Source organism: Typopeltis vanoorti, chromosome 17, assembly GCF_054136105.1.
Source record: "Typopeltis vanoorti isolate ZY-2024b chromosome 17, IOZ_Tvanoo_1.0, whole genome shotgun sequence".
Classification (NCBI taxonomy): domain Eukaryota; kingdom Metazoa; phylum Arthropoda; class Arachnida; order Uropygi; family Thelyphonidae; genus Typopeltis; species Typopeltis vanoorti.
The window spans coordinates 2881726-2907079 of NC_143565.1; the positions used below are offsets into that span (position 1 = coordinate 2881726).

The window sequence follows — 25354 nt, forward strand, 5'->3', positions numbered from 1 at the left end:
AAAAGGAGTTTCATATTACCAAGCTTGTCCTTTACTTCATCCTTCCACCATCTGGTTTCCTTGTCATTTATAGTCCCCTTCTGTGTGCCTAAATATTGTGCAGTCTGTTTAGTATCACTCAAAGTATCACTCAAAGCCATGCCATTTATTCACCAAGCCACTAAGTCCCTATTGATGCAGGTGATCCACAAGATCTTTGCATAGAGAAAAGATCTTTTCTCTATGAGCCATCACTTGGTTTGGCATCAGAAGCTCTGCTACCAGCAGTCTGTTGGAATTGCATGGTGAGTGGTTCTACTGGTATTACCTTGTAGTCTTTGAAGGTCTTGAGGGACAGGCAGTCTGCTATAATATAATCAATTTGAGTACTATATTACTACTTTTACATCTAATAAGATGTTCTGTAGGTTTCATGAAGGCATTACTAATTGCTAAATCACATCCATCATGCAAATTATGGAAACAACTACTGCATTAGAGTAAAACTCTAGTTTAATATAAACCAAAATAAGCACTCGATGTTTTGACCTTCACATTAAGGTCATCATCTGGAGTATACACGTATATACAAAGAAGCAAGCTGCACTACAATCTACATGGTATGCTAAAGTTACTGATCAACCATTAAAACTATTGGCTTGACCTCTGGTGGGGAGGGAAAAAAAAAAACAGCCTTACTACATCAAAGCTAGTGTCCTGCTATTATTATTATCATCTATTCGGTTACAACATTAAATTAAGCTGAAGAGCAACATGTTCACATAAAAAAAATTTACTTATGTAAGTATACATATAAATTACAACAAACCAGTTTGGATAGTGGCCAGTAAAAGCTGAAAAATTGCATAGTCCTAAAGTCGGGGTTTGCTGGAAAACTAAATGGGCTGAATGTATGCCATCCAAATTTTTGGGATTTTTATGCCTCTATTATTGTTAAGTTAGGGTGGTTAATCAAAATTTCATAGGCTTTTTTAAATTTCTGTTCATTCCATTCATACTTGAAGAAAAGGATGCTAAATCACATGTTGATGCAAGGCATAGTATGTGTTTGCCCTGTGAGTTCATAGACCCATAACCTTGGTTGCTGTGAACTCTTTGGTAGGTTTCAGTTGTCTCCTTCCTACATGGCCATTGAAATGACCACCTAATATTTTCTCATTAGGCAGTCATCGAGATCATTCCAGAACGACTGCTTTCTAGGTCACTGCAGCCAGTTTGTGGGATATAAGTAGAGACAATGTACCTGCATGTTTGCTTGTTGAATGCTAATTTAACAGTAATATGCAATCACTTATTCAATAACTTCCACAGTATGCTCCTGAAGTTCACTGTCAATCATTACACCTACTGTTATGGTTTGCTACCTTGCCTTGATAGATGAGTTTGTATCCATATCCAATATTCCTTGATTTGGACTCTTTCCATTTTGTCACTTGAATACAGCAGATATTGATGTGTGTTTGATTTACAACTTCACCTAATTCACTACTACATTTAGTCATCTTGCCCACATTCCAGTTATCTGCATTTTTATTATCCATTGGTGGACTCGATTGACTGCTCTGTCCTGTTCTGAAATTTGCCCATTTCATGACTAGGAGTTTCAGTTAATGGCTTTTGTTTTTATAGTCGGTTGCCACCTGATGCCAAGGCAGTAACCCTCAATCACTGGAGCTTAAGAATCTTGCCATTGACTTCTGGTTTCTTCTGCCACCATCCTCTACATCATCCTTCCCAGTGCTGCTGCACTTTGCTGACCCTGACCTAAGGATATGTCTTAGTGATTTGGCAGAAGTTGAGACAAAAGTGAATCAGAAAAGGTTCACCCCTAGCCCTTGAATGCTATAATAGCATGGGGGGGGGCAGGGGGGAGGAGAGCAAGAAGAACAGAAATGAAAACAAGAGAGAAATAAAAGTAGGGACCAGTATACAGGTAATATAATAGGTGTGTACTACATGAAGCAAGGCATGATCCAGCAACCTTGAGTTCGCCACTCCTGTACTCTCTACAGTGAGCCGTTGAAGAAGGAGCACATTCCAAGTATCCTCAACAAAATCTCCAATATTCTACAAATTGAAGATAAGAAAGTTTTGGTGACTTGCAGTGTTTCCCTGTAATAAATAAATTAAAAAAACAAGCTTATTATTGTTAAATTGTGAGATATGGATGTAAGGAAGTTTTCTTCCTTACTGAATTTGCAAACTGCAGCAACGATCCAAGAAAACATTAGAGATACTTGGCTTCACTTCTGGATAAGCAACATAAACAGAAAAATATTACACTAATTACACTAATCCCTAATTACATTATTCTGATAACTATAGTAAATGAAATGAACACATTCTTTATCATTAGCAGTACCTATGTGGCAGACTATCAAATGGATGATTCTCAAACATTAACAGCTGACTGTAAATCTGTGCTACTGTGCTGTAATCATGCCATTTGCTTTTTGTTGTAATTTTCACTGGCTTTCACAACACTACATATATTTAAGAAGTATAGCTCCAAATCTGTGCTTTTGCTGAATTGTCAGCTTTCATAATAACTTCATGAGAAATTAATGTGGAATAGATGAACAAACAGTTAATACATTATCCTCTTCAGCACAAATTCAGAGACTACAAAGTAATCCTTTCAAGAAGGTTTAAATTTTAAGTAATTGACATTGTGAGCAGATGAGACTAGATGCTGGTTTGGTATTGTCAAATATGAGGTTTTACACTTTGGATCACAAGTAATTTATTACTCATCGTTACACTAGATTGAAGAGATGATGACCCACCTGTATTATTCTGGTGGGACTGCACTGCCGGTAGTTCAAGAAAAAAAGACAGCGAGAGAGAGAGAGAGACATTTCAAAAGTGTAGACTATTGCTCTAAAAAGGACACTGAAAAGCAGGGATAAGGAACTATTATGTAAGGCCTCAATGAGATCAGATATAGATTATTATGCACAAAATACAATCACTTTGGTTTCAGTGAGCTAAAGAAAGAGTGGAGGATGTTCAGAGACAGTTATAATATTAGTACTATGGAATGTTGATTTTATAGAGATTAACTGAGTATAAATTGCAAAGTATAGACTAATTGAAGCATAAGAGTATAATACCATTCACATAAATTCATACTTCAAATGACTGACCATTTCTGAAAGAAACTTACTTATTTCTGATCAATTTCTCATAAATTCTTAAATTTATAAAATCATTACCAGTTTTATGCACCACCATGCACTAGCTCTTTACCTAATATTACTTAAATTATAATGTGTACTTACAGGGAAGTGTGATGATGTCATAAGGCAAGTGATGTATCATTTGGATTTAACAGTGCCAAACTATGATAGGTAAGTTTTAGATCATTATTATGCATTATCTTCTGTAGTCCAACTAAAGTTAAATATTGTTAATTTTTGTAGTTCATTCCCAAATAAACATTACATGTTTAACACATTCACTAATAAACTAAGATAATTCAGAAAATCTGCTGCTACTGCATACAACAAGTTTCAGCACATTATCATCTCAAAAATTAGGTATCTTTAAATCCTTGCTCAGTAGAGGACATGTCTTCTCTAATTCTGAATCTCTCCAACAAGAAAAAAATTGAGGTGAAAACCATTTTCACAACAAGGTGAAAATAGTTTTCACCTCAAGGAAGCTTAAATGCGTCCTGGACACACACAAGGCCTAATTCCATGTACCTTGAACCTGTATGCCAAGTTCATATCCTATAAATCATGGGCATCTCAGAGATGATTGCAAAGATCATCCTGAAAAGATACATTTTAGTCCCTACAGTCTTCCCTATCAACAAAATCTTCTACTGATTACCTACCATCCACAAAAGATAAACATCCCTCCCCCTCTCCTTCCTCCCCCCTTCCTTGTGTTTACCAGGTTCAACGTGAGTGTTTCTGCTCACTTTGGACACACAGCATGTTCAGTTGAAATAATGAATATCAATAAGTTAATTGGAGAAATCTGACCTTACTCAGCATGGAGTGGACACTGATCACAGTATCCTCTGGTCCAGTACTCACTTTTTGCATTAGTACCAGTTTAGGTTTGACCTACTATTTAAAGAGTGCTTCAGCACTCTTTAAATAGTATGTCAAACCTAATACACTGCCAAAACTTAAATCATAATGACAGCCTATCTATTACTAAGATTTGGAAAAGACTCATCCTCATAAATGACAATAGCCAGTAGTAGTGTGCTCCCCCTTCCCATTTTTTTTCTAATTTAATGTTGATTCAATCATTCTATTTAAATAAATTTTGCTAATTTTTGTATTTCAAATTATTTTAGTTTTAGCATCAATTGTAATCACATTTTATTTTGTAACCACCCGTATGGTGGTATTCAGGCACATAGCTCAGCTCCATAAATAGGATTAACATTCTTTGTTCTAGCTTCACCCTGTGATTATGCTGATGCACTGATGATGGCTTGTTAATTTCTGGCCGAAATATCTGCAAAAAAATTATTATTCTTTATTCTTGTGAATATGTGAGTCTAATAAGGAAACTGAGAATGACTCTGATGTACAAAATCATTAGTTAATTAAAAGAAAGGATAATAAATATTCCTCGTTAATATCCAAGAAAGCAAACAATGCTTGCAGTATGAATTTTTTAAAAGTTCTGAAATCAATCAAGAACCTATAAGGTTACAACCCTGTGGAATAAGCACCTTGGCTATTGAACTACTTAACACATTCAAATTGGGAAGTGTTTTGCATGTTTATCATGCTGACAGGACTTCTCATACTGTTTGTGTGCCTCTTCCGCATTGTGCAGATAGGCTGATCTGATGTAAAGTTTTCAAGCCATGTTAGTTGCAACTCTTTGGGTAGAATTTTATTGCTACTTTCTTCTGTGCTGCTTCCATGTCGGGTGGCCTCACTGCCACAAAGCTTATGCAGCATGTTTGTTGCAAATCTTTCAGTAGGTAACATAATTGAAAATTTAGACAAATGTTAGGACAATTGTTTTTAGTTAGATGCTATGTTTAGCAGTACAACAAATGGTTTTGCTTGAGTCTATGCAGCATAGTCTCTGTGGGAGGAGATATGTCTCCCATTTTTATCTTGATTTTCTCATCTTCATCATATTCCTGACATGCATCCTCCAGAGGTGTATAGAATATGATAGTACTACATGAAAAACTTACATCATCACTAACTGCCTATCTACAATTTTCCTCCAAATCAATCTGTTACCTGTCAAGACTTCTGTTGTGTCAGTTGGTTTCTCTAAAGCCTGAAAAAATTCCTCCACTTCTACCTTAGTAGAATCTTCTGTGGGACCATAGGCAAATAAGTCTCATTGTCCAGTTTCCCATTCTGATATTTGCCCACATCTCTCTACTTGATATTGTCTGTCATTCAAGAAGATTAGCCTCATTAGTGTTGAATACTATAGCTACCCCTTCTTTTCCTTGATTGTCATTCAGGCAATGACAATAGAATAACGTTTTGTATTTATTGCTCAGAAAGATCTCACTTGTTTTTGTCTTTTTTGTGTCACCCCTATTATGTTGATCTGGTACTTATCCAATTCCTCAGCTAGCTCCATTTCTTTGCCATTCAGGCTTCTTATGTTGATAGTACCGATCTTGAACTCTGATGTTGTGTTGGAGTGTGTTTCAGTTTTCTCTAAATGCACTATTTGTTGACAAATATATTATGCACGCTGCAATTGTCTCTGTACCTATAAGTGCTTTTTTTTTTTTTTTAATTATGCCCAACATAAATGCAAATATGAAAGTAAAGTTTACAGGAGCACATATTCTTCATGCCTCCCCCTTTTTACACAAGCACACATATAATATTGCAGATGTAAATTATTCATAATCAATTTTACAATACTGAAAGTATTTCTATTCACGCCTATTCTTTCTCTTCTTTTCTTCACTGGCGTAAGAGCTGTGCAATGCTTAATGAATATACGAACCCTTTGGTAAAGTTTGTGCCTTTTGACACATTCAGGTCAGGGTAATTGCAAGTTTACTGGAAATTTCATTCCTGTGTGTTGGACCTTTCGTAATGGTTTCTTTGAAACCATTACTTCGAAACTAGTCTGGCATTGAGGAAAGAATTTTCAGAACATATTAAAAAGCAATAATGAAAGAGAATAATATATTTGATTATAAGTTACTATACTTGATTTACTAAAAGATGTAAAGAATAGTAAATATAAAGAAGAGAAAGAATAGGTGTGAATAGAAATACTTTCAGTACTGTAAAATGGATTATGAATAATTTACGTTTGTGATATTATATGTGTGCTTGTGTTATAAGTATCTGGGGGTGGAGTGAAGAATATGTGATCCTATAAACTCTACTTTCATATTTGCATTTATGATATGCATAATTAAAAAAAAAAATCTTATAAGTGGATCAAAGGGGATTTGTTTGCAAAATATAAATTACTTACCCCACATAAACAGTGTTTACAAGGTGTAAACAATGTTTATCTATTTGATGTAAACTAATACTGAGTATTTATTATCATCAAATTCCTGATACAGTATCCTACACATTTTCTCAAAGGATGGGCAGAATACTATAATAGTATTACATAAAAGTTTACTAACTTCTTATTAACAATTTTTCTCCCGATTAGGCTGTTATCTGTTAGAACACTAATATTTCATATTTTATACTTCTACTGTATCTTCTAAGTGCATCAATCCACTTAGATCTTTGTCTACCTCTGGATCTGTTTTATACAATCAAACTCTTGTTTTACTAACTTTTCTTTAAGTGAAAATACCATCCGAGATTAACTCTTCTCATATATTTCTAATTGCAAAGAATGAAAAGTTTCTTCCCAATGCCATTGGCATATTTTTTTTTTTTTTTAATATGATTCTGCCATTCATGTCATCTTTAGTCTGCTGCTTTTTCTCAGAACTCATCTCTCTCTGATCTGTAGTCTTTGAAGAACTGTATTATTTCTGAGCACAGAGTTCTATTAGTAAAAATTGATTTGAAGACTGTCTTGTATATACACCCTCTGTCCAAAAAGAAACCGAACTTTTGATAGAAAATAAAACACAGACCAATTATAATTAATCAAATCATTTATTTCAATCAATATACTCTCCCTCAGCTTCAATACAGCATTTGGCATGGTCGATTAATTCATTAAATGTTTTTTATATCGGTTTTTGGAATACTGTTGAGGGTCATAGTTACTGCTGCTTGAACGTTTTCAATGGTGTCGTATCGCTTTCCTTTCACCGACAAATGAAGTCGAGGGAAGAGAAAGAAGTCACAGGGTGCTAAATCAGGTGAATACGGCAAGTAATCCAACACACAAATTTGGTTTTTACTCAAAAACTGTCTCACAATGTTTGAACGATGAGATGGTGCATTATCATGCAAAAGTGACCAGCTGCCTTCATCACGATATTCATGCCATACACGCTGGATTCTTGCTATTAATCACTTCAAAACTTCAAGATAAAACTCACCATTGACTGTTTGGCTAAGCGGAATGAATTCTTTTTGGATAATGCCCTTGGAATCGTAGAAACAAATCAGCATTGTCTTACTTTTGACTTCATCAAGCGACTTTTTTTCGGATGCCCCTCTTCTGGTGGTCTCCACTCAGCACTCTAGTGCTTTGTTTCGGGCTCATACTCAAAACACCATGTTTCGTCAACAGTATGAGCAGTTTTAATGAGGTCCTTGCAGTGTTCAATTCGATAAATTTTTTGGTCATCAGTCAACTTGTGGGGAACAAATCGCTAATTCAATTTACAAAGGCCCAAACTCTCGGTCAAAATGTTGTGCACAGTTGATTTTGGAATCCCCAATTTATCTTCAATCAATCTCACGGACAATTTCGGGTTTTCTTTGATGAAATCGCCCACTTTTTGGATGTTAACTTCGCTCAGTCCAGTTTTTGGATGGCCCGGCTTTTCGTTGTCCTCAAGCATCTCACGACAACTTTGAAATCGCTTAAACCACTCGTAAACTTGAGTACTGGATAAGCATTCATCACTGTATGCTTTTTGAAGCATTTGATGTGTTTCAGTAAAACTTTTACCAAGTTTAACACAAAAGTCGATCGCAGCTCTGTGTTTGAAACTCATTTTCCGACCATTTGTCAAAACACACTGTCACTCTTGGCGCTATAACTCGGCTTCTAATGAAACAAATGTCATAAACAGTTGGCACAACACTAATGAAGGTTGCTGCTTTCGACAACAAAAAGATACAACAGGTGGTTCCACTAGTTTCTTCGATCTCGAAAAGTTCGGTTTCTTTTTGGACAGAGGGTGTATATAAAAGACAGTGTTCAAATGTAGTGTTTTGACTGATTTTTCACTTATTCCATATAAATTTATTTGAGTTAATATTATTATTATTATACAGGCACCTCCATGGAGTCCAAAGACTCATTGCAGGAGACACAATCTATCATACCTTTCCTTGAACCCATTAACAGACAAAACATTCACAACTGACTCTGGCACCCATCCACACAAATCTCCAAGCAAAAAATCTAGTCCTCATGACCCCACTTTTATTCAACTTCCAGGTATGACTCCTTGTTCTGGTTTGTCTAGCCAAGTGCCGAAACATTTCCTGCATCTATCCTATAAAAGTCTTTAAGCAACTGAAATGTTTCTGTCATATCCCCTCTTTTTCTCCTATCAATCAACTTCTGTAATTCACACACTTCAATCTATCCTCATAGGAAACATTCCACAGGCCATTCACCATCTTGGTCACTCACTTCTGCATCTTCTCCACCAGTTCCTAATCCCCAAGAGACCCAGGGAACAGACTTGAGCACAGTAATCCAGATGTGGGTGTATCAAAGCCTTATAAAGAAGAATAACAACTTTCTTATCTCTACTTGTTAATGTGTTCTTCAATTGCTAAGTAATCTTATGGGCTACCTTAGCAATATGTCCTCTAAACTTTAACTCTCTGTCTACCACCACTCCTAAATCTCTAGCTTCATCTATTTCCTGGAGTACAGTGCCATCAATGTGATACACATCTTGTAATCTATTTATCCCAAACAGCATAACTTTACACTTCTCCACGTTAAACTGAACCCATTAACTCTTGCTCATACTGACAGCCTATTTAAATAGTCCTGCAAACTCTCCACATAGCCTTGATTAACTATTACTCTATCTAATTTTGATAGAGTAATATTATCAAAATTTTACTGATAATGCAAAAGTTGTTTGCATTATCAGCAAACAACTGAATATTTCCTTTCAGGTGTGACCTAAAAGGAAATTATTTCCTATATCATTTATGTACAAATTAAACAGCAATGATCCCAGCACTGAACCTTGTAGCACACCACTAGTCACTTGTTTTCACCGCGATTTTGCCTCTCCATATACCACTTTTTGATATCTGTCCAGCAGCCACCCTCTTATCTACTTAACCAGTGTCATATCCATCCCTATTTCTTCTAATTTGCTTAACAAAGTTCCATGTGATATTTTGTCAAATGCCTTTGCAAAATCCAGCAAAATCATGTAGCCATTTACTTTATCTAATTCAGCTGTTATATTGTTATTAAAAGTTAGTAAATTACTAAAGCATGACCTGACCCTTCACAAAGCCATGTTGACCATCATACAGTATTATACTTTTATGTGCCCATTCTTAAATTCTCTTGTTGACCAATTTTTCCAGGGCTTTTACCACCACGCCTGAGATACTGATCTATACTTTGCTACTGCAGTCTTAGAACCTCCCTTATGCAAAGCAATTATTTTGCCCTCTTTCCACTCCCTTGGAACTCTACCAGAGCTGAGACTTAAACAGCCTAATCAAAGGCATTCTTTGATTAGGCTGTTTAATTCTTGCAAAACCCTACCTGATTATCCCATCTAATCCCACAGCTGTATTTACGTTGAGAATCTGCAGTATCCTAAGAACCTCCAATTCATCCACCTCTGGTCCCCACATTAGTGTCTGTCACATAGAATAATGCAGTAACATCACTAGGATGATACACTCTTGCAAAAGTGGTAACTCATAAATCAATTATTTTATCCACTTCTGTCTCCTCATGACCATCATCACTCATTAATTATTAGATATATGAAGAGCCAAGCGCTTCAATTCAGCGACATATGACTTGTTTAAGTTAAGGGATATTACATCCCATATCGTTTCTTAGCCGAATAAGAAACTCAAAGAGTTTCATGCCGAATATAGTAGAAACTATATAAAGTTCGGCAATTCCAAGCATAAGCAAATACCTGGATACAGCAGCAACTGACCCTTAAGGTTGTGCAAGCTGAGGCAACTCATGTCAAAGGTGGAGCAAGCTCCAAATACTATTCTTGATATTTACCCATAATGTGAACTTAGCTCCTAGGAACTGTATTACTGTTCTACATTGTAAGAGAAGGTCACTACCCAGACCAGTTGCAACCTTTATTGAGGTCTCATCAGTGAGTAGGTAGACCTAGTTAATATCAAGTGTGTAGTGAACAGAACTTACAACCCTTCTCTCATAATGTAGAACAGTAATACAGCTCCTAGGAGCTAAGTTCACATTATGGGTAAATATCAAGAATAGTGATTAGATCTTGCTCCACCTTTGACATGAGTTGCCTCAGCTTGCACTACCTTAAGGGTCAGTTGCTGCTGTATCCAGGTATTTACTTATGCTTGGACTCGCCGAACTTTATATAGGTTCTACTATATTCGGCTAAGAAATGATATGGGATGTAATATCCCTTAACTTAAACAAATCACTCATTAAGGTTAATCTTCCATAATCGTTCTTCCTCTTACTTGCCACATAATGAAAGAACTCCTTGGGATTTCCTTTGACCCGCTTGGCTAGATTAGTTTCATAATCTGATTTTTTTCCTTCTTTGCTATGCTGGTCACCCTTTTTGCCTGAGCCTTGTACTGTTCATGGGTTTGCTGGCCACCTTTCTCTTTATATACCCACCACAGCATTTTCTTCTTCTGCAGTTCATGCTTAATGATATTACTCATCCATGTAACTCCTACCCGATTAACCCTCCTAACCCTAGGTATACAATTTAATACTACTTACTCTAGATGACCCTTAACTTTATCCCATGCACTACTAACATCCTTACCCTGCAGTGTTTTATGCCATGGAACAGATTTAAGCTCTTCCTAGCATGTCATAATCACCTACCATGTAGTTCCACAAATACCCCTTCTTGATAGAATGTTCCTTGTGTTTTACAATTTCCCAAGTCAAGACCACATGGTCACTTTCACCAATTGAAGGCAATGTTGTCACCTTGGTTACGATAGTTCTTCTGATCCTATGACCAGGTCCAATACTCTCCCACCCCTAGACCCCTCATCACATGCTGCCTTAAGTAATTATCTCTCAACAAGTGTATAAATTCTATTTCCTTCCTGCCTTGTGATCTTTCTTCTTTCCAATCTATATCGCCATAGTTGAAGTCCCCCCATAATAATCACTTGACCTGTACTTGCACTAATTTGGCGATTCATTTCTTCCTGACTTATAGCATCAGCCAACTGTATATTTTGTCTTACTGGTTTTAATCTCACACCTGATTGTTTCAAATGAACTGCCACTCTTCCTCCTGTTTCATATTCTTTTTTGGCTACATTTAACCCCTGTAACTACATCATCTGTTGTTAGCCAAGTCTCACTAATGCTTGTAACTTGTGGTGAGGTTGCACTAACCAATGCCAAAAACTGCTCCCTCTTTTTCCTGATGCTTCTTGCATTAGTATATAGAAACTGTAGCATCCCTTTAATCCAACACCCACTTTTACTTTCTGAATTGATTACCCTATTCAGTTTTTTTGTTTGAGAAACTAGATTATTCACTTGGTCATTCTGACACTCACTTATTTCATAGGTGTCTTCACACAAACTCACTTGCTTCCACCCTTGATTACTTAAATTTCCCTGAATTTGCACCTCAGCATGCTCGGTGAACAAAGCTTTCCCCAGACACCTAACACCAAACCATTTACATGCAGTCCGTCATCATTATACAAATCCTTCTTTCTGTCAGAGACCACAGATCCACAAATTCTACATCATTCCTTTTTCACAATCTACATATAGACTCATTTGCTATCAATGCCCTCCTCCTCAGTTCGTCTCTGTCATAGCGTGGTAGGAAACTTACAATCTTCACCTTCTCCCTCTTCAGTTTTGCCTCATCGAACAACTCCTTTACATCCTCCCTCATAGAATACTTTTCAGCTCTCAAATCATTTGTACCAATGAAGACAATCATTTCCTTCGACTTACCTTTCATTTAACTCCTACTATGCTAGTTTCCTGTGTTTAATTTTCTACCTTCACTAAAAACTGTGCCTCTTTTCTGAAACAAACATTAATCGATTCAGGCGAGAAGTATGTGGTGCAGTTATCAAGAATAGAAAAATCAGAACTCTATGGTGGATTCAGAAGGTGAAAGAAAGAGACAATCATGGATGGGGCATTATATCAAGCAATACTTAGTTTATTTGAGTTGCAAGTCAGCAGTTAGAATTGAAGGAAGTACAGAGAGATGGTTTAATGTTAAATCTGGTGTCAGACAAGGATGCATATTATCCCCTCTGTTATCCATTATCTATATGGATCACATTATGAAGGAAAGTGGTATTAAACCTGATATCAAAATTGGAGATGTTAATGTCAGCTCTTTGCTTTATGCAGACGATGTTATACTTTTAAATAAATCCGCTACAAGTCTGCAAGATTCTCTGACTAAATTGAATAACTGTTGTAATAGATATGGTATGAAGGTCACCAATAACAAGTCAAAGATAATGAAAATACTCAGAAGCATTGAAAATATCGACTGCATTGTGAATGGAGAACCTATAGAACAAGTAAAACATTTTCGCTACTTAGGCACAATTTTTAGTGAAGATGGTAAATTAAATATGGAAATAGACAACAGAATCAATAAAGCTGGTATGGTAGGAAGTCAACTGAATAAATTCATATGGAATAAGAGAGAAATTAGTCAAAACACTAAATTAGCTGTATACAAGACAGTATTCAAATCAATTTTAACTTATAGATCTGAGAGCTGGGTTAGAAATAAAACACTTGACAAAAGACTAGAGACCACAGATATGAGAGTCCTGAGAAAGATTAGGAGCATGAACAGATGGCATCACTGGCAATAACTAGGCATTGTTAGCCAAGCTAATCTCAGGTGGTATGGTCACTTAAACAGAATGGGAGAGGAAAGATTAGCAAAACAAATGTTTTCTGCCATGTTGGTAGGAAAAAGACCCAGACCAAGATGTAGGTGGATTGATGCAGTAAAAAGTGGCTTAGATGACAGAAATATAAGATCTGATAATGTTGGAGTCTAGATAACTGATTGATTTGGAGGAAAATTGTAGATAGGCAGTTAGTAATGATGTAAGTTTTTCATGTAGTAATATCATAATATCCTGTACACCCCTTAAGGGTACATGTCAGGAATTTGATGATGATGATGAATCATGGAAAAGGCAAAAATGCTTTGAAAGCTCTTAGCAAGTTAGCATGTGCTCTGAGATAATACAAAGAACAATATAAGAAAGTAAAGCAGTCATTCACTTTATAAATTATGGATTTTACAACTGTGTTATAAATAACTTTATTATCTCGACGTTTCAATCAAAATAGGACATCACTGTTAAGGAAGAAATCTCTAAGAAAGAATGTTTATTCACGTTGTAATTTATAAATAATTTTTTTAAAATCAAAAATAACAATTGTAATATAAAAATAGGACATCACTGTTATGGAAAGAAAAGTATTTGTATGAAAGAATGTTTATTTAAATTCTAGCTTGATGTAATTTTTTTTTTTTTTCATTAGAGGTCATGCCAGTAGAATAACATGTGATCAAATATTTGTTTCTCTAGCTTACAGTTTGTAATGTAATGCAGCTTGTATAGTATAATTGTATATGCCCCAGATGATGATCTTGATATGAAGATCGAAACTTCGAGATAATAAAGTTATTTATAGCACGGTTGTAAAATCCATAATTTATAAAATGAATGCTGATCACCATATAACACGAAAAGAAAAGTAAAGCAGTGTGTTTAAAATTATCTGAACAAGGGAAGATTTCAGTAAATGTGCAGAATTAAATATTAGGAAGGTGGCAAACTGTTTTGGAGGCCATTGAAAAATCTTAGAAATGGAGAACTGTCAAAGGAATAGATGATGAAGGTTGCATGAAAACTCAAGACAAAAATATTCAAACCTACTGTCCCCATCCACCTTTCATCCTGTTGCCTCATTTCATTTACCTGTTCTTTGGAATACCCTTCCTCACAATTTTCTCCAAGGACTTTGTTCTCCAGTCGTTCAACAAATATAAAGTTTATTGTTAATTACTTTGCTAATGGCTCACTAGTGTTGGAATTGATATAAAAAATTAAAGTCTAGACTCCTTATATTTTTTAATCTGCTCTAACACAAAATTTTCTTGCCACATTTTTAGCATTTATTTGCAGTCTCTCTTGCTCTGCAAATATGGATAACCACTTAAACTTCTTTGATTATTTCTTTCTAAAGCGAGATTTTCTGCACTTCAAACACAAAAACATACATGATTTTCCTTGTCTTCAATATCCACAATTCCATAAAATAAAGATGCCAAGAAATTATATTCTTAGTTTCATCCTTTATCCAAATGTGAACAAAGTTTGCACGTGAAGTAACTTCATGACTGGGCTATATGGAGGCTATGACTTCACTTTAATTGCTGTAATATGCCATTATGCAATGCACATATCCTTAATCAAGTATAATGCTATGCGTTATGGGAAGGACCACTGTCCAGACCAGTTTCGACCTTTATTGAGGTCTCATCAGTGGGAGCCAGACCTTTTGACTACTTGTATATGGAAATATGACTTCTGCATTACTTCAACCTTGGTATCACTTCAAGGTCTGGCTCCCACTGATGAGACCTCAATAAAGGTTGAAACAGGTCTGGGTAGTGGCCTTTCCCATAATGCATAGCATTATACTTGTCTGTAAGGATATGTGCGTTGCATTATGGGATACTAAGGCAATTAATGTGAAGCCAGTTGTGATGCTACTTCATGCACAGGCTTTGTTTGCTTACACCTGGATAAAGGACGAAGCCAAGAATATAATAATCTTGGCATCTTTAATTTATAGTATAACCAAGTGAAAAAAAACTTTCAAAATTCCTAGACACTGATTACACTCCAGCCTGAGTGTAATCCCTGAAATTCTCTGTTTACAGAAAAACCAGCAGTAACCCCCCCCCCCAAACAATATGGGATTATAAAAATCTATAACAGGGCAAAATTAATAAGTTCAGATAACAGTGCCCTAATTACTGAATTTGACCATACCCTTAACACTTTCTTAGCCAATGGCTACAACCCCCCAAAAAATTACAAAAAATATTAAAACCATGTAAGTGCTATCCCCTTCCCTCCCCTCCTCCTTTAAAGCAGAGATTACTCTATCACCATTCTATATGTATTCGGGGCACATCCAAAAAGTAACCATAATTCTAAGGAAATATGACCTTACAACCAGTTACAGACCACAAAAGAAATTGGCATCTCTTATCTGCTCCACCAAAGACCAGCTATATCCCATATATCTATCAGGAGTATGGTAGGCCCTTGCAGTGGAAAACTGTCCTACTATGGCTAAACAGACAGAACAGCTAATATCAGGATATCCGATCACAAAGACTACATCCAGTTCCACCAATATGCCTACTTAGGACTTGTTCACACTTTTCATGAAACACAACACGCAGTACACGACTTGGGCTTTCAATGTCTACCTCACCCATCCCTATTCACCAGACCTGGCCCCATCTGACTATTTCCTATTCTCAAATTTAAAGAAACACATGAAAGGAACAAAATTTATCACAGATGATGATGAATTTATCTTCAGCTGAGGACTGGTTTGTGGAACAAGGGAAAGACTTTTTTCCTCAGATGATTGCAACTGATGCAGCGGCATTGTAACAAGTGTATGACATTTCATCAGTAATATGTAGAATAATATGCAAGTTACATGGTTCTATCTCAATTCTTTCATGGTGATTATCGCAACTTTTTAGCACACCATCATACTATAAGGATGGCTTAGGTAGGATGCTAATCAGTATAAGTTATTCACTTTTTTCTGTGAAGGTTATCTAGTATGAGAGGAGGAGGACAATTTGTTGGTATTGTACGATCACACTTTGAAGAACCGACCTTGGCTTTGTGCCAAGAATGATCAATTCATGCTGAAGGGGAGAAAGAAATAAAGGATGCATGAATTGGCCACCAACACGTTAAGTCATGTGCTTTATACATACATTTTCCAACTGTTGTACAAGCAAAATAGTTACCACTTTAAGAACTAGAATTTTCATAAAAGAAAAGCTAATTTTCCGTCATACGATAATAAACACTCATCTCACAAAACACATTGATTACTCTAATATCAGAATGGATTTTCCTTCTTTTGACATGTGCAGAAGTGTCAAAGGGTTTTGCATCTGTGGGAGTTCATTGAATTTGTCTTGGCATGTGAAGTAGCCAGAAGAATGAATGACAAGTCAAATAGGCTAACAATATCTGCTGGAAATTCTTGCTTAAGGAAGTTAAGTGTTTCATCTAAAGGGACAATTGTGAATGAGGACACAGTATCTAGACATTAGTTCCTATACATCAAATTATATAGAAATAGTGGATATTAAAAATCCAATATTATTTCAAAGCCGATTATATGTAGAAACTTTGGAAGTTTCAAAAGTTTGACCAGCGAGCTTACGAGAATATAATCCTCAGCATTGGAGTTCCCTTAGCTTACACTATTTAAAAGACACAAGTGCTGCCCAAGTGTCCATACATTGTCTTTTATTAGTGTAATTAATAAAGGTTTCACTGGCTTAGCAGCTATTTTGAACTGATTAATTCTCTTCAGAGACCATTGTATAAGTAATGAGTTTCTCCAAAAACTAGGTCAACCCTCAGATTGCTCTAACCTCAGTGAGTGACCTGAAGAACCATTTTAACTCATTAACTCTTGATCACTCAAAGATGCTCAACAGTGGTTCTACTTGGCGACGGATATGCTACAACTGAGCCGAACTGAAGGTCCTGGTAAAGGTAAAGGCCACATCAGTAGAAACTATACCATAGATGAGCATGTATTGGAATACAGTGATCAGACCACTTCCACAGACTCCCATCCATGGAAACCAAGCTTAAGAGAATAAGAACTATCATTCAATAAGAAAACAATCCTATGTCAAAGAGTTGTATTTTTCATAGTGCGACCATAAAGGATGTAACAGAGTCTATTAGAGAGCAAAAGGAAAGGGTGAAAGAAATGATTGTTGTGGCAGGTACGAATGATTTGAAAGGAGATAAAATGGAAATGATAGAAGACCTGAATGAATTGTTTGAGGTAGCAAAAGAAAAGAGTGAGAGAGTTAGAATGATTAGTCTTTTGCCACGGTATGACAGTGAAATGTTTAAAAGGAGGGCCATAATTGCAAATGACTTTATGCGTGGGTTATGTATGACGAGTGGTGTGGACTTTGTGGACGTGTGGAGTGAGTTTGATGGGCGAAAGGATCTATATAAGATGGATGGCCTGCATTTGAATGGTTATGGTGTAAGAAGACTTGAGAGAGTGTTGCTGAATGTAGTGGATGTGCAAATTCAGAGAAACTAGATTTGTTAAGGGGGGGGGGGAGATATACTGTCCTTAGGGAGGTAGTTGAATGTAAGAATGAATATAATATGCTAGAGCAAATAAGGACAACAAACCAGAGTGGGATAGTTAATATAAGGCATCAAGGTAGGGTTGGGCTAATGGGGGTCTTAAATTCATGTACACTAATACTAGGAGTATTAGGAACAAGAAGGAAGAGTTTTTGGCCATGGTTGGCACTTCCAGACCACAGGTTATTGGTATTAGTGAAACATGGCTGACTGTAGATGATATAGCTAGTGGGATTGAATGTGATGGGTATAGTGTGTTCAGGAATGACAGAGAGAATAAAATGGGGGGGAGGAGTATTGTTGATGATAGCTGATGAGCTACAGCCAAGGAGAATAGAAGTTGAATTGCGGGATAGAGAAAAGAGCACATTTGAGGCCATTTGGTGTGAGATTGTGGCTAGCAGAACTAAATATACAATTGGGTGCTGCTATAGACCAGGTGATGGAAAAGATGGTGGTGACAGTATGCACAAGCAAATAGAAGAAATGAGTGGAAGGAGGGTGATTATTATGGGAGATTTCAACTATGGTCGCATTGATTGGAGTGAGGAGAGGACACCCGGGAGGGAGGAATTGGATTTTATGCGGTTATTAAGGGATAACTATCTGCGACAGCATGTAATGGAAAATACTAGGGGTCAGAGAGTGCTTGACCTAGTAATTACATCTGAGGATTTGGCTGTAACAAATATGACCACATTCTCACCAATCGGTGAGAGTGATCATAGGGTCTTGACTTGGGAGGTGGCTAAAGGTGTAGAATTTTCAATGAAGACAGGGTACATGTGGAATTATCGGGCGGGAAAGTATGACAAGCTTAGGAGTTTGATTGGCTCAGTGCCATGGCATGTACAACTGCAAGGACTAGAAGTTGATAGTGCATGGGAGTAGTTAGGAAGTGCTTGTATGAAGCAATGGCTGACTGTATACCTAGAGTCCGAATAATAAATCAAGTAGAGGTTAAATGGATGAATAACACCATTAAGCTTGAGCTGCAAAAAAAGAAACAACTATGGAGGGAATTTAAGGAGAAAGGTGACTGGCAGGCACATGAACGGTATAAAGCGCAGGCCAGAAGGGTGACGAATGTGGTAAGAAAAGCAAAAAAGGATTACGAAAGAACATTGGCCATGCCGGCTAAAGAGAATCCTAAACAGTTTTTTCGATATGTTGCAAATAAAAGGAAAAATGTATATGGCAGAATGATTTTAAAGCATGCCAATGGGAGGGAGGTAACTGAATCAGTTGATATAGTTGAGTTACTGAGTGAGCACTTTGCAAGAATATATCATCCAGGTGGTGACATTGCAGAAACGAATAAACCAGTAGATTATACGGGAATTGTGGTGAATGAAGTGGAGGTGAGTAGTCTATTGCATAACCTCAATGTCAATACATCTGTGGGATTGGATGGTATATCAGCTCGTGTAGTACGAGAAGCAGCTAAAGAATTGTCAGTACCCTTGACCATTTTGTTTAATTTGAGTCTCGGGTCCGGGTTAGTCCCAAGCGGGTGGAAGGAGGGGAAAATAGTTCTACTGCATAAAGGTGGTTCCAAGACTGCTGTTGTAAATTACCAACCGATTAGCATATCAGGAATCATTGTCAGGGTCTTAGAGAAATTAGTCAAGAAAAGAATACAGGATTGGATAGATGAAAATGGGATATTGTATGGGGGAAAACATGGTTTTGTGAAGGGTAGATCATGCCTCAGTAACTTGCTCACGTTTTATAACACAGTGACGGCTGAACTGGATAGGGGTAATTGGTTTACAGTGATACTACTGGACCTTGCCAAGGCCTTTGACAGGATACCACATAGAACCCTAATCAGTAAACTGGAGCAGATGGGGATAGATATAGGGTTGGTAAGATGGATAGGAGGGTGGTTGAAGGAGAGATACCAGAGAGTGGTTTATTCAGGAGTGGAGTCAAAAAGACGTCTTGTGACTAGTGGAGTGCCGCAGGGCTCTGTTCTTGGACCACTGCTTTTCAATTTGTTCATCAATGATATTGGAAAAGATTTGAGAGGAAGTGTTCACTTGTTTGCTGATGATGCTAAGTTGGGTAGAGCAATTGTGAGTGCACAGGATGTCAAAATTTTACAGGATGATTTGGATAGTTTGGAGGACTGGGCTAGGAAAAATGGATGTCAGTTTAATGTGGCAAAGTGTAAGGTTATGCACTTTGGGGTGAAAAGGACAGCAGCAGTATATCGCATTGGTGGAACCGTACTCCAGGAGATTGATGAGGCCAAGGATTTGGGAGTGCTGGTGGATAGGGAGTTGAAGTTTAGGGGGCACATTGCAAAAGTGACTAAAACAGCTCACCAAATCACTTGGCTTATGAAAAATACTTTAACATGCAGAGACAAACAAGTTGTTGTTCCTCTGTATCGAGCCTTGATAAGACCCCATCTGGACTTCTGTGCCCAGTTATGGGCACCAGGGTTTCTTCGTGATGGGGAGGAAGTGGAGAGAGTCCAGAGACGAGTGACCAAGATGATAGCAGGACTGTGGAATGAACCTTATGAGAATAGGTTGAGGATTTGTGGGTTGCAGAAATTGGACGATAGGCGAAGGAGGGGTGATATGATTGAGACATTCAAATTACTGAAGGATTTCTATAAGATTAATTCAGAAGATATTTTTGAAAATATGACTGGTGGTGGGAGGACTAGGGGCCATGCATGGAAGCTGGGCAAGAGCGCGGTTGACAAGGGTGTTAGAGCTAGGTTTTTTACTTGGAGAGTGGTGAATGAGTGGAATAAGCTTCCAGAGTCTGTTGTGGGTGCTACGACCGTGAATGAGTTCAAGGCAAGATATGATATTATTATTGTTATTGTTCCCGGAACAATAACAATAATAATAATAATAATAGGTGAACTCTCATTTGGTGTGTAATACTAATTATCAAAGAAAGCATCATACGGCATCTTTTTAGTGCTATAAATTATGTATTGATAGTAGGTATTAAAGATCCAACATTATTTCAAAGCTGAATATGTAGAAATTCAGAAGTTTCAAAATTTTGACCAGAGAGCTGGTGAGAATACAATTCTCAGCATTAGAGTTGCCTTAGCTTGCACTACTTAAAAGACACGAGTTGTCCAGGAGTCTATATATTCACCTTTTATTAGTGCATTTGATGGTTTCACTAACCTGCCTGCTATTTCAAACTGGTTGAATTATCTTTCTTTGATAATTACCATTATTACTGGCCAAGAGTTCCTTATGAAAAATACAACTCTCTGACATAGGATTGCTCTGGTATTGGCTGAGTTCTTCTTGCTCTCTTAAGGTTTCTGCTTGGTCTCTGAAGAGAACTAACCAGTTCGAAACAGCTGTCAGGCCAGTGAAACTTTCATCAAATACACTAATAAAAGGTGAATGTATAGATGCCTGGACAGTACTTGTGTCTTTTAAGTAGTGCAAGCTAAGGAAACTCTGATGCCGAGGTGTCATTAGCTCTCTGATCAAATGTTTGAAACTTCAGAAGTTTCTACATAGGTTCGGCATTGAAATAGTGTTGGATCTATAATATCCGCCATTTCTATATAAAGGAATAGTTTTCTTGTGATGAAAGTTCTGTTGTAGTAAATTTCCTTTAAAAACTCATTGATCTTATGAGACTTTGACAAGGTCTCTTTAATAATTTGTTATTGAAAATTATCAACTTGTTATATCAGATTGTTACAACAGGTTGTTCGCTCAAAACTTATCCTCTTTAATTCATCTACATCTGTTCTGAACAACTGTCTCTGGGAGACTGCAACCCCCAGCTTTTGAAGAGGTACATCAACAGATTCCCTCTTTCTTCCTGACCACTTGCCCACACACACACTCTCAAAAGTTTTTTGCAACCTCTGTGTGTGTGTGTGTGTGTGTGTGTGTGTGTGTGTGTGTGTGTGTGTGTGTGTGTGTGTGTGTGGGAGGGGGTTATGTAAAAAAAAAAATGTTCATTATATATATGGCATAATACTTTACTTTACATACTCTTTTAATTTACAAGCTATAAGAAATATATAGTAAAACCTCAATATGACTTACTAATTCAGGCAGGGAGGGTGTCCGTTAAATCCGAAAGTCCGTTATATAATAAAGTAGATTTTTGAATGCGTATGTTAAAAAATTGACAAATTAGCTAATTTACATGTTTATTTATGTAGAAACTTTAATCTTAGGGTTACAACAGTTAAAAAAGGGTTACAAAAAGGTTAGGATTACAAAGATGTGTTTTACCATTCGTACATATCTAATTTTAAATTTATATTGAATAGGTCTATAAAATGGATACGTACATAAACCATTCACTGCGAGTAAACAAATGCACACTACTGGGCGTGACTTAGTGCACATCGGAACATCGGCTGGCAAGCGTTAAAACTGCCACAGAAAGTCACGCCACTCGACAAAAGAACGAAGTACAGTGTGATTAGTGTGATCACATGCTAATCATTCACTGAACATGTTTTATGAGCGGTGACTCGTTTATGTCGGCTAAATTACTCCAGTGTTTTTCCAACATATGATGGCCTGTTAATTTTATAAGTAAATCTTGGTTAAAGGCATTTTAAAATTAACAGGATGTTAATTTTCATATGTGACATATGGACTGAAAATTTTGTCTGTTAAATCCAAAGTCCATAAAATTGAGGGTTTACTGTATTTTCTTCATTTGTTTTTTTGTTTTTATTTTATTTTTTAATCATTTTCATAATTTGTTTATAGGAATAAAGATCCAATTTTTCATCTTGCAACAAAACTTTTACCAGAAGAAGAGGGAACAAAAACAAGACAAAATCTAGTGCCTTTTATAGTAGACGGAAATATCCAGGCACCTGCTGAAGATTTTAAATATTCTAATAATATGGTATTTGATGACCATAGTTATGCAAAAACTCACATTTTTGAAACTGCTGATGATAAAAGTGGTGTACTTTTGAAATCAGAAAAACATCTTGAAGTTCAAAATTCAGAAAACTTGGTCTCTTCAACTGCCAAACATTCCATTTCTCAAAGTCTTGATTGCTGTGATATTTGCCCTTCTGTACAAAATGACAATATTTTATCTTGTGAAGAACAAGAATTGAATAATGAATACAAAAACCATTTTGAAGTTTCAGATCAAGACACAAATGAGTCTTTACAGAATGAAAATAATTCAGTATGTGAAAAGACTCTGCTTTCTGGTTGGTATGGAAAGGGTTATGCAAAATGGAAAAAAACTAGACGAAAAAAATTGTGATGACTGGCCTTAGCCTTAGAGTTTAATATAGTTTATGCACATGTACCTTCATACTGCCTTCTTTCAGGTAAACATATTACATGAAAAACAATAATTTTGACTGTGTATTGTACTACTTTCTCAATTAGCTATATGTGAACTAATTTCTAATCACCAATTCATAATTTAAATAGTAAAAGTAAAAGCATTTTTTTTGACATGTGAATCATACTATCTATTTTTACTAATTTTAAAACGTTTTTCCTAACTTTTTAGTAAAAACTTCATATTCAATTTTTCAATTGGCTTTCTAAGAGATATTTTTATTATAAATTAAGAGAAATTTTAAAAGTTTTTATATTATTTATTGAATCCCTGACATTATCTTTGCTAGAAGTCATTTTCCTTTATAAATCATTAGAGAGCAATGATTTCAAATATGATGATGTGCAGCTATCGGAAATTTAGTGTGTAGTCACTTTGTATGGATGAATTTAGTAAGAATGATATATCAAACACTCTAAATTATACATCATGAAAAAACATACAAATAGAATGCTTTGAAGAGGATTTTCAACCTAAATTGATTTACATACCCCAAAATATTTGTTTTGAGACCACTACTGCATAAATATTAATTTTTTTTTTTTAGAGCAGTATTTTGCATATATTCAAATAAGGATGACCACTATAAAATCCTAGCAGACCATAATAAATATTTTATATTATTCATTTATTATGGAGTATTACATTATAAATGTAATAAACAATAATAAAATGCAAATTATCAAATAAAACAGCATTTAAAATGCTAAAAGTTGTGTAGTAGGTTGCTAAAATGCACTGTAATTTTTGAATTGATGTAATTGATGTTATGAATATTGTGTAAGTTCTGTTAATGATATCTTTTGTGTGTGTGTGTGTACACATAAATACACACACACATACAGAGGATGATGTTTATATATGGAATATCAGTGATGTACACAGTGGATGTGGGAGAGAGGGGATCCCCATACTTTCAAGATATATTATTAGTATTATGGGCAACTCTAAGGACTCCTTTGACTCATCGAGGGAAACCATAAATCATGTCAAGAACTATCCAGTATTTGTCATACTTTGCTTTGAGCTCATGCACAGTCATGGCACCCACAACAGACTCGTGCAACCTATTCCACTCATTCACTAATCTCCAAGCAAAAAATCTAGTTCTAACACCCTTGCTAACAACACCCTTACTCAGTTTCCATGGATGGTCCCTAGTTCTCTCACTAACACACCTGTTTTGAAAAATTTCCTCTGGATTAATCTTGTAAAAACCCCTCAGTAAATTGTATGTCTCAATCATATCATCCCATTTTCTCCTATCAACCAACTTCTGTAATCCACAAATCTTCAACCAGTTCTCGTAAGTTTCATCCCATAGGCCTGCTCCATCTTGATCGCTTGTCTCTGGATCCTCTCTATCTTCTCCTCCTCATCATCATCGTCACCAAGAAACCCTGTCACCCAGATCTGCGTGCAGTAGTCAAGATGAGGTCTTATCAAGGCTCGATAAAGAGGAACAATAATCTTCTTGTCAAAGTATTCTTCAGTAACCAAGTGATCTGATGAGCTGCTTTAGCCACTTTTGCTATGTGCCCCCTAAACTTTAACTCCCTATCCACTAACACTCCCAAGTCTCTGGCTTCATCAATTTCCTGGAGTACAGTTCCACCATATGGTATACAGTTGGTAATCTTTACACCCCAAAATGCATAACCTTACACTTTGCCACATTAAACTGACATCCATTCTTCTTTCCCAGTCTGCCAATCTATCCAAATCATCCTGCATCATGTTTATTCACTATTGCTCTACCCAACTTTGCATCATTGGCAAATAACTGAACAGTTCCTCTCAGATCCTTTTCTATATCATTAATGAACAAATTCAATAGCAGTGGTCCAAGAACAGAACCTTGAAGCACACCACTAGTTGCAGGCCTTCTTTTGGACTCTACTCCTGAATAAACTACTCTCTGATATCTCTCCATCAACGACCCTCCTATCCATCTCACCAACCAAATAGCCATCCTCACGTGCTGCAGTTTACTCATTAGAATTCCATGTGGTATCCTCTCAATGGTCTTCTTTGCAAAATCCAGCAGTATCACTGTAAACCTATTACCTTTATCCAACTCAGCTGTCACTGTATTAGAAAACGTGAGCAAGTTTCTGAGGCATGACCTACCCTTAACAAAACTATGCTGTCCCCCCATACAGTATCCCATTTCCATCTATCCATTCCTGTATTTTGCTCTTGACTAATTTCTCCAATACCTTGAAAATGACTCCTGATATGCTGATCAGTCAGTA

The 25354-nt window shown here is 36.4% G+C and overlaps 1 protein-coding gene across 1 annotated transcript in view; it reads left to right on the plus strand.

Moving 5' to 3' along the window:
- The window catches only part of Sirt7 (sirtuin 7), a 190480-nt gene extending 167465 nt beyond the window's left edge, over positions 1 to 23015 (plus strand). The window contains exons 9-10 of the mRNA XM_090407584.1: positions 3284 to 3350; positions 22499 to 23015. Of these exons, the coding sequence (XP_090263710.1) occupies positions 3284 to 3350; positions 22499 to 23015 (584 nt within the window). The remainder of the gene's footprint in view (positions 1 to 3283; positions 3351 to 22498) is intronic.
- The last annotated feature ends 2339 nt before the right edge of the window (positions 23016 to 25354 follow it).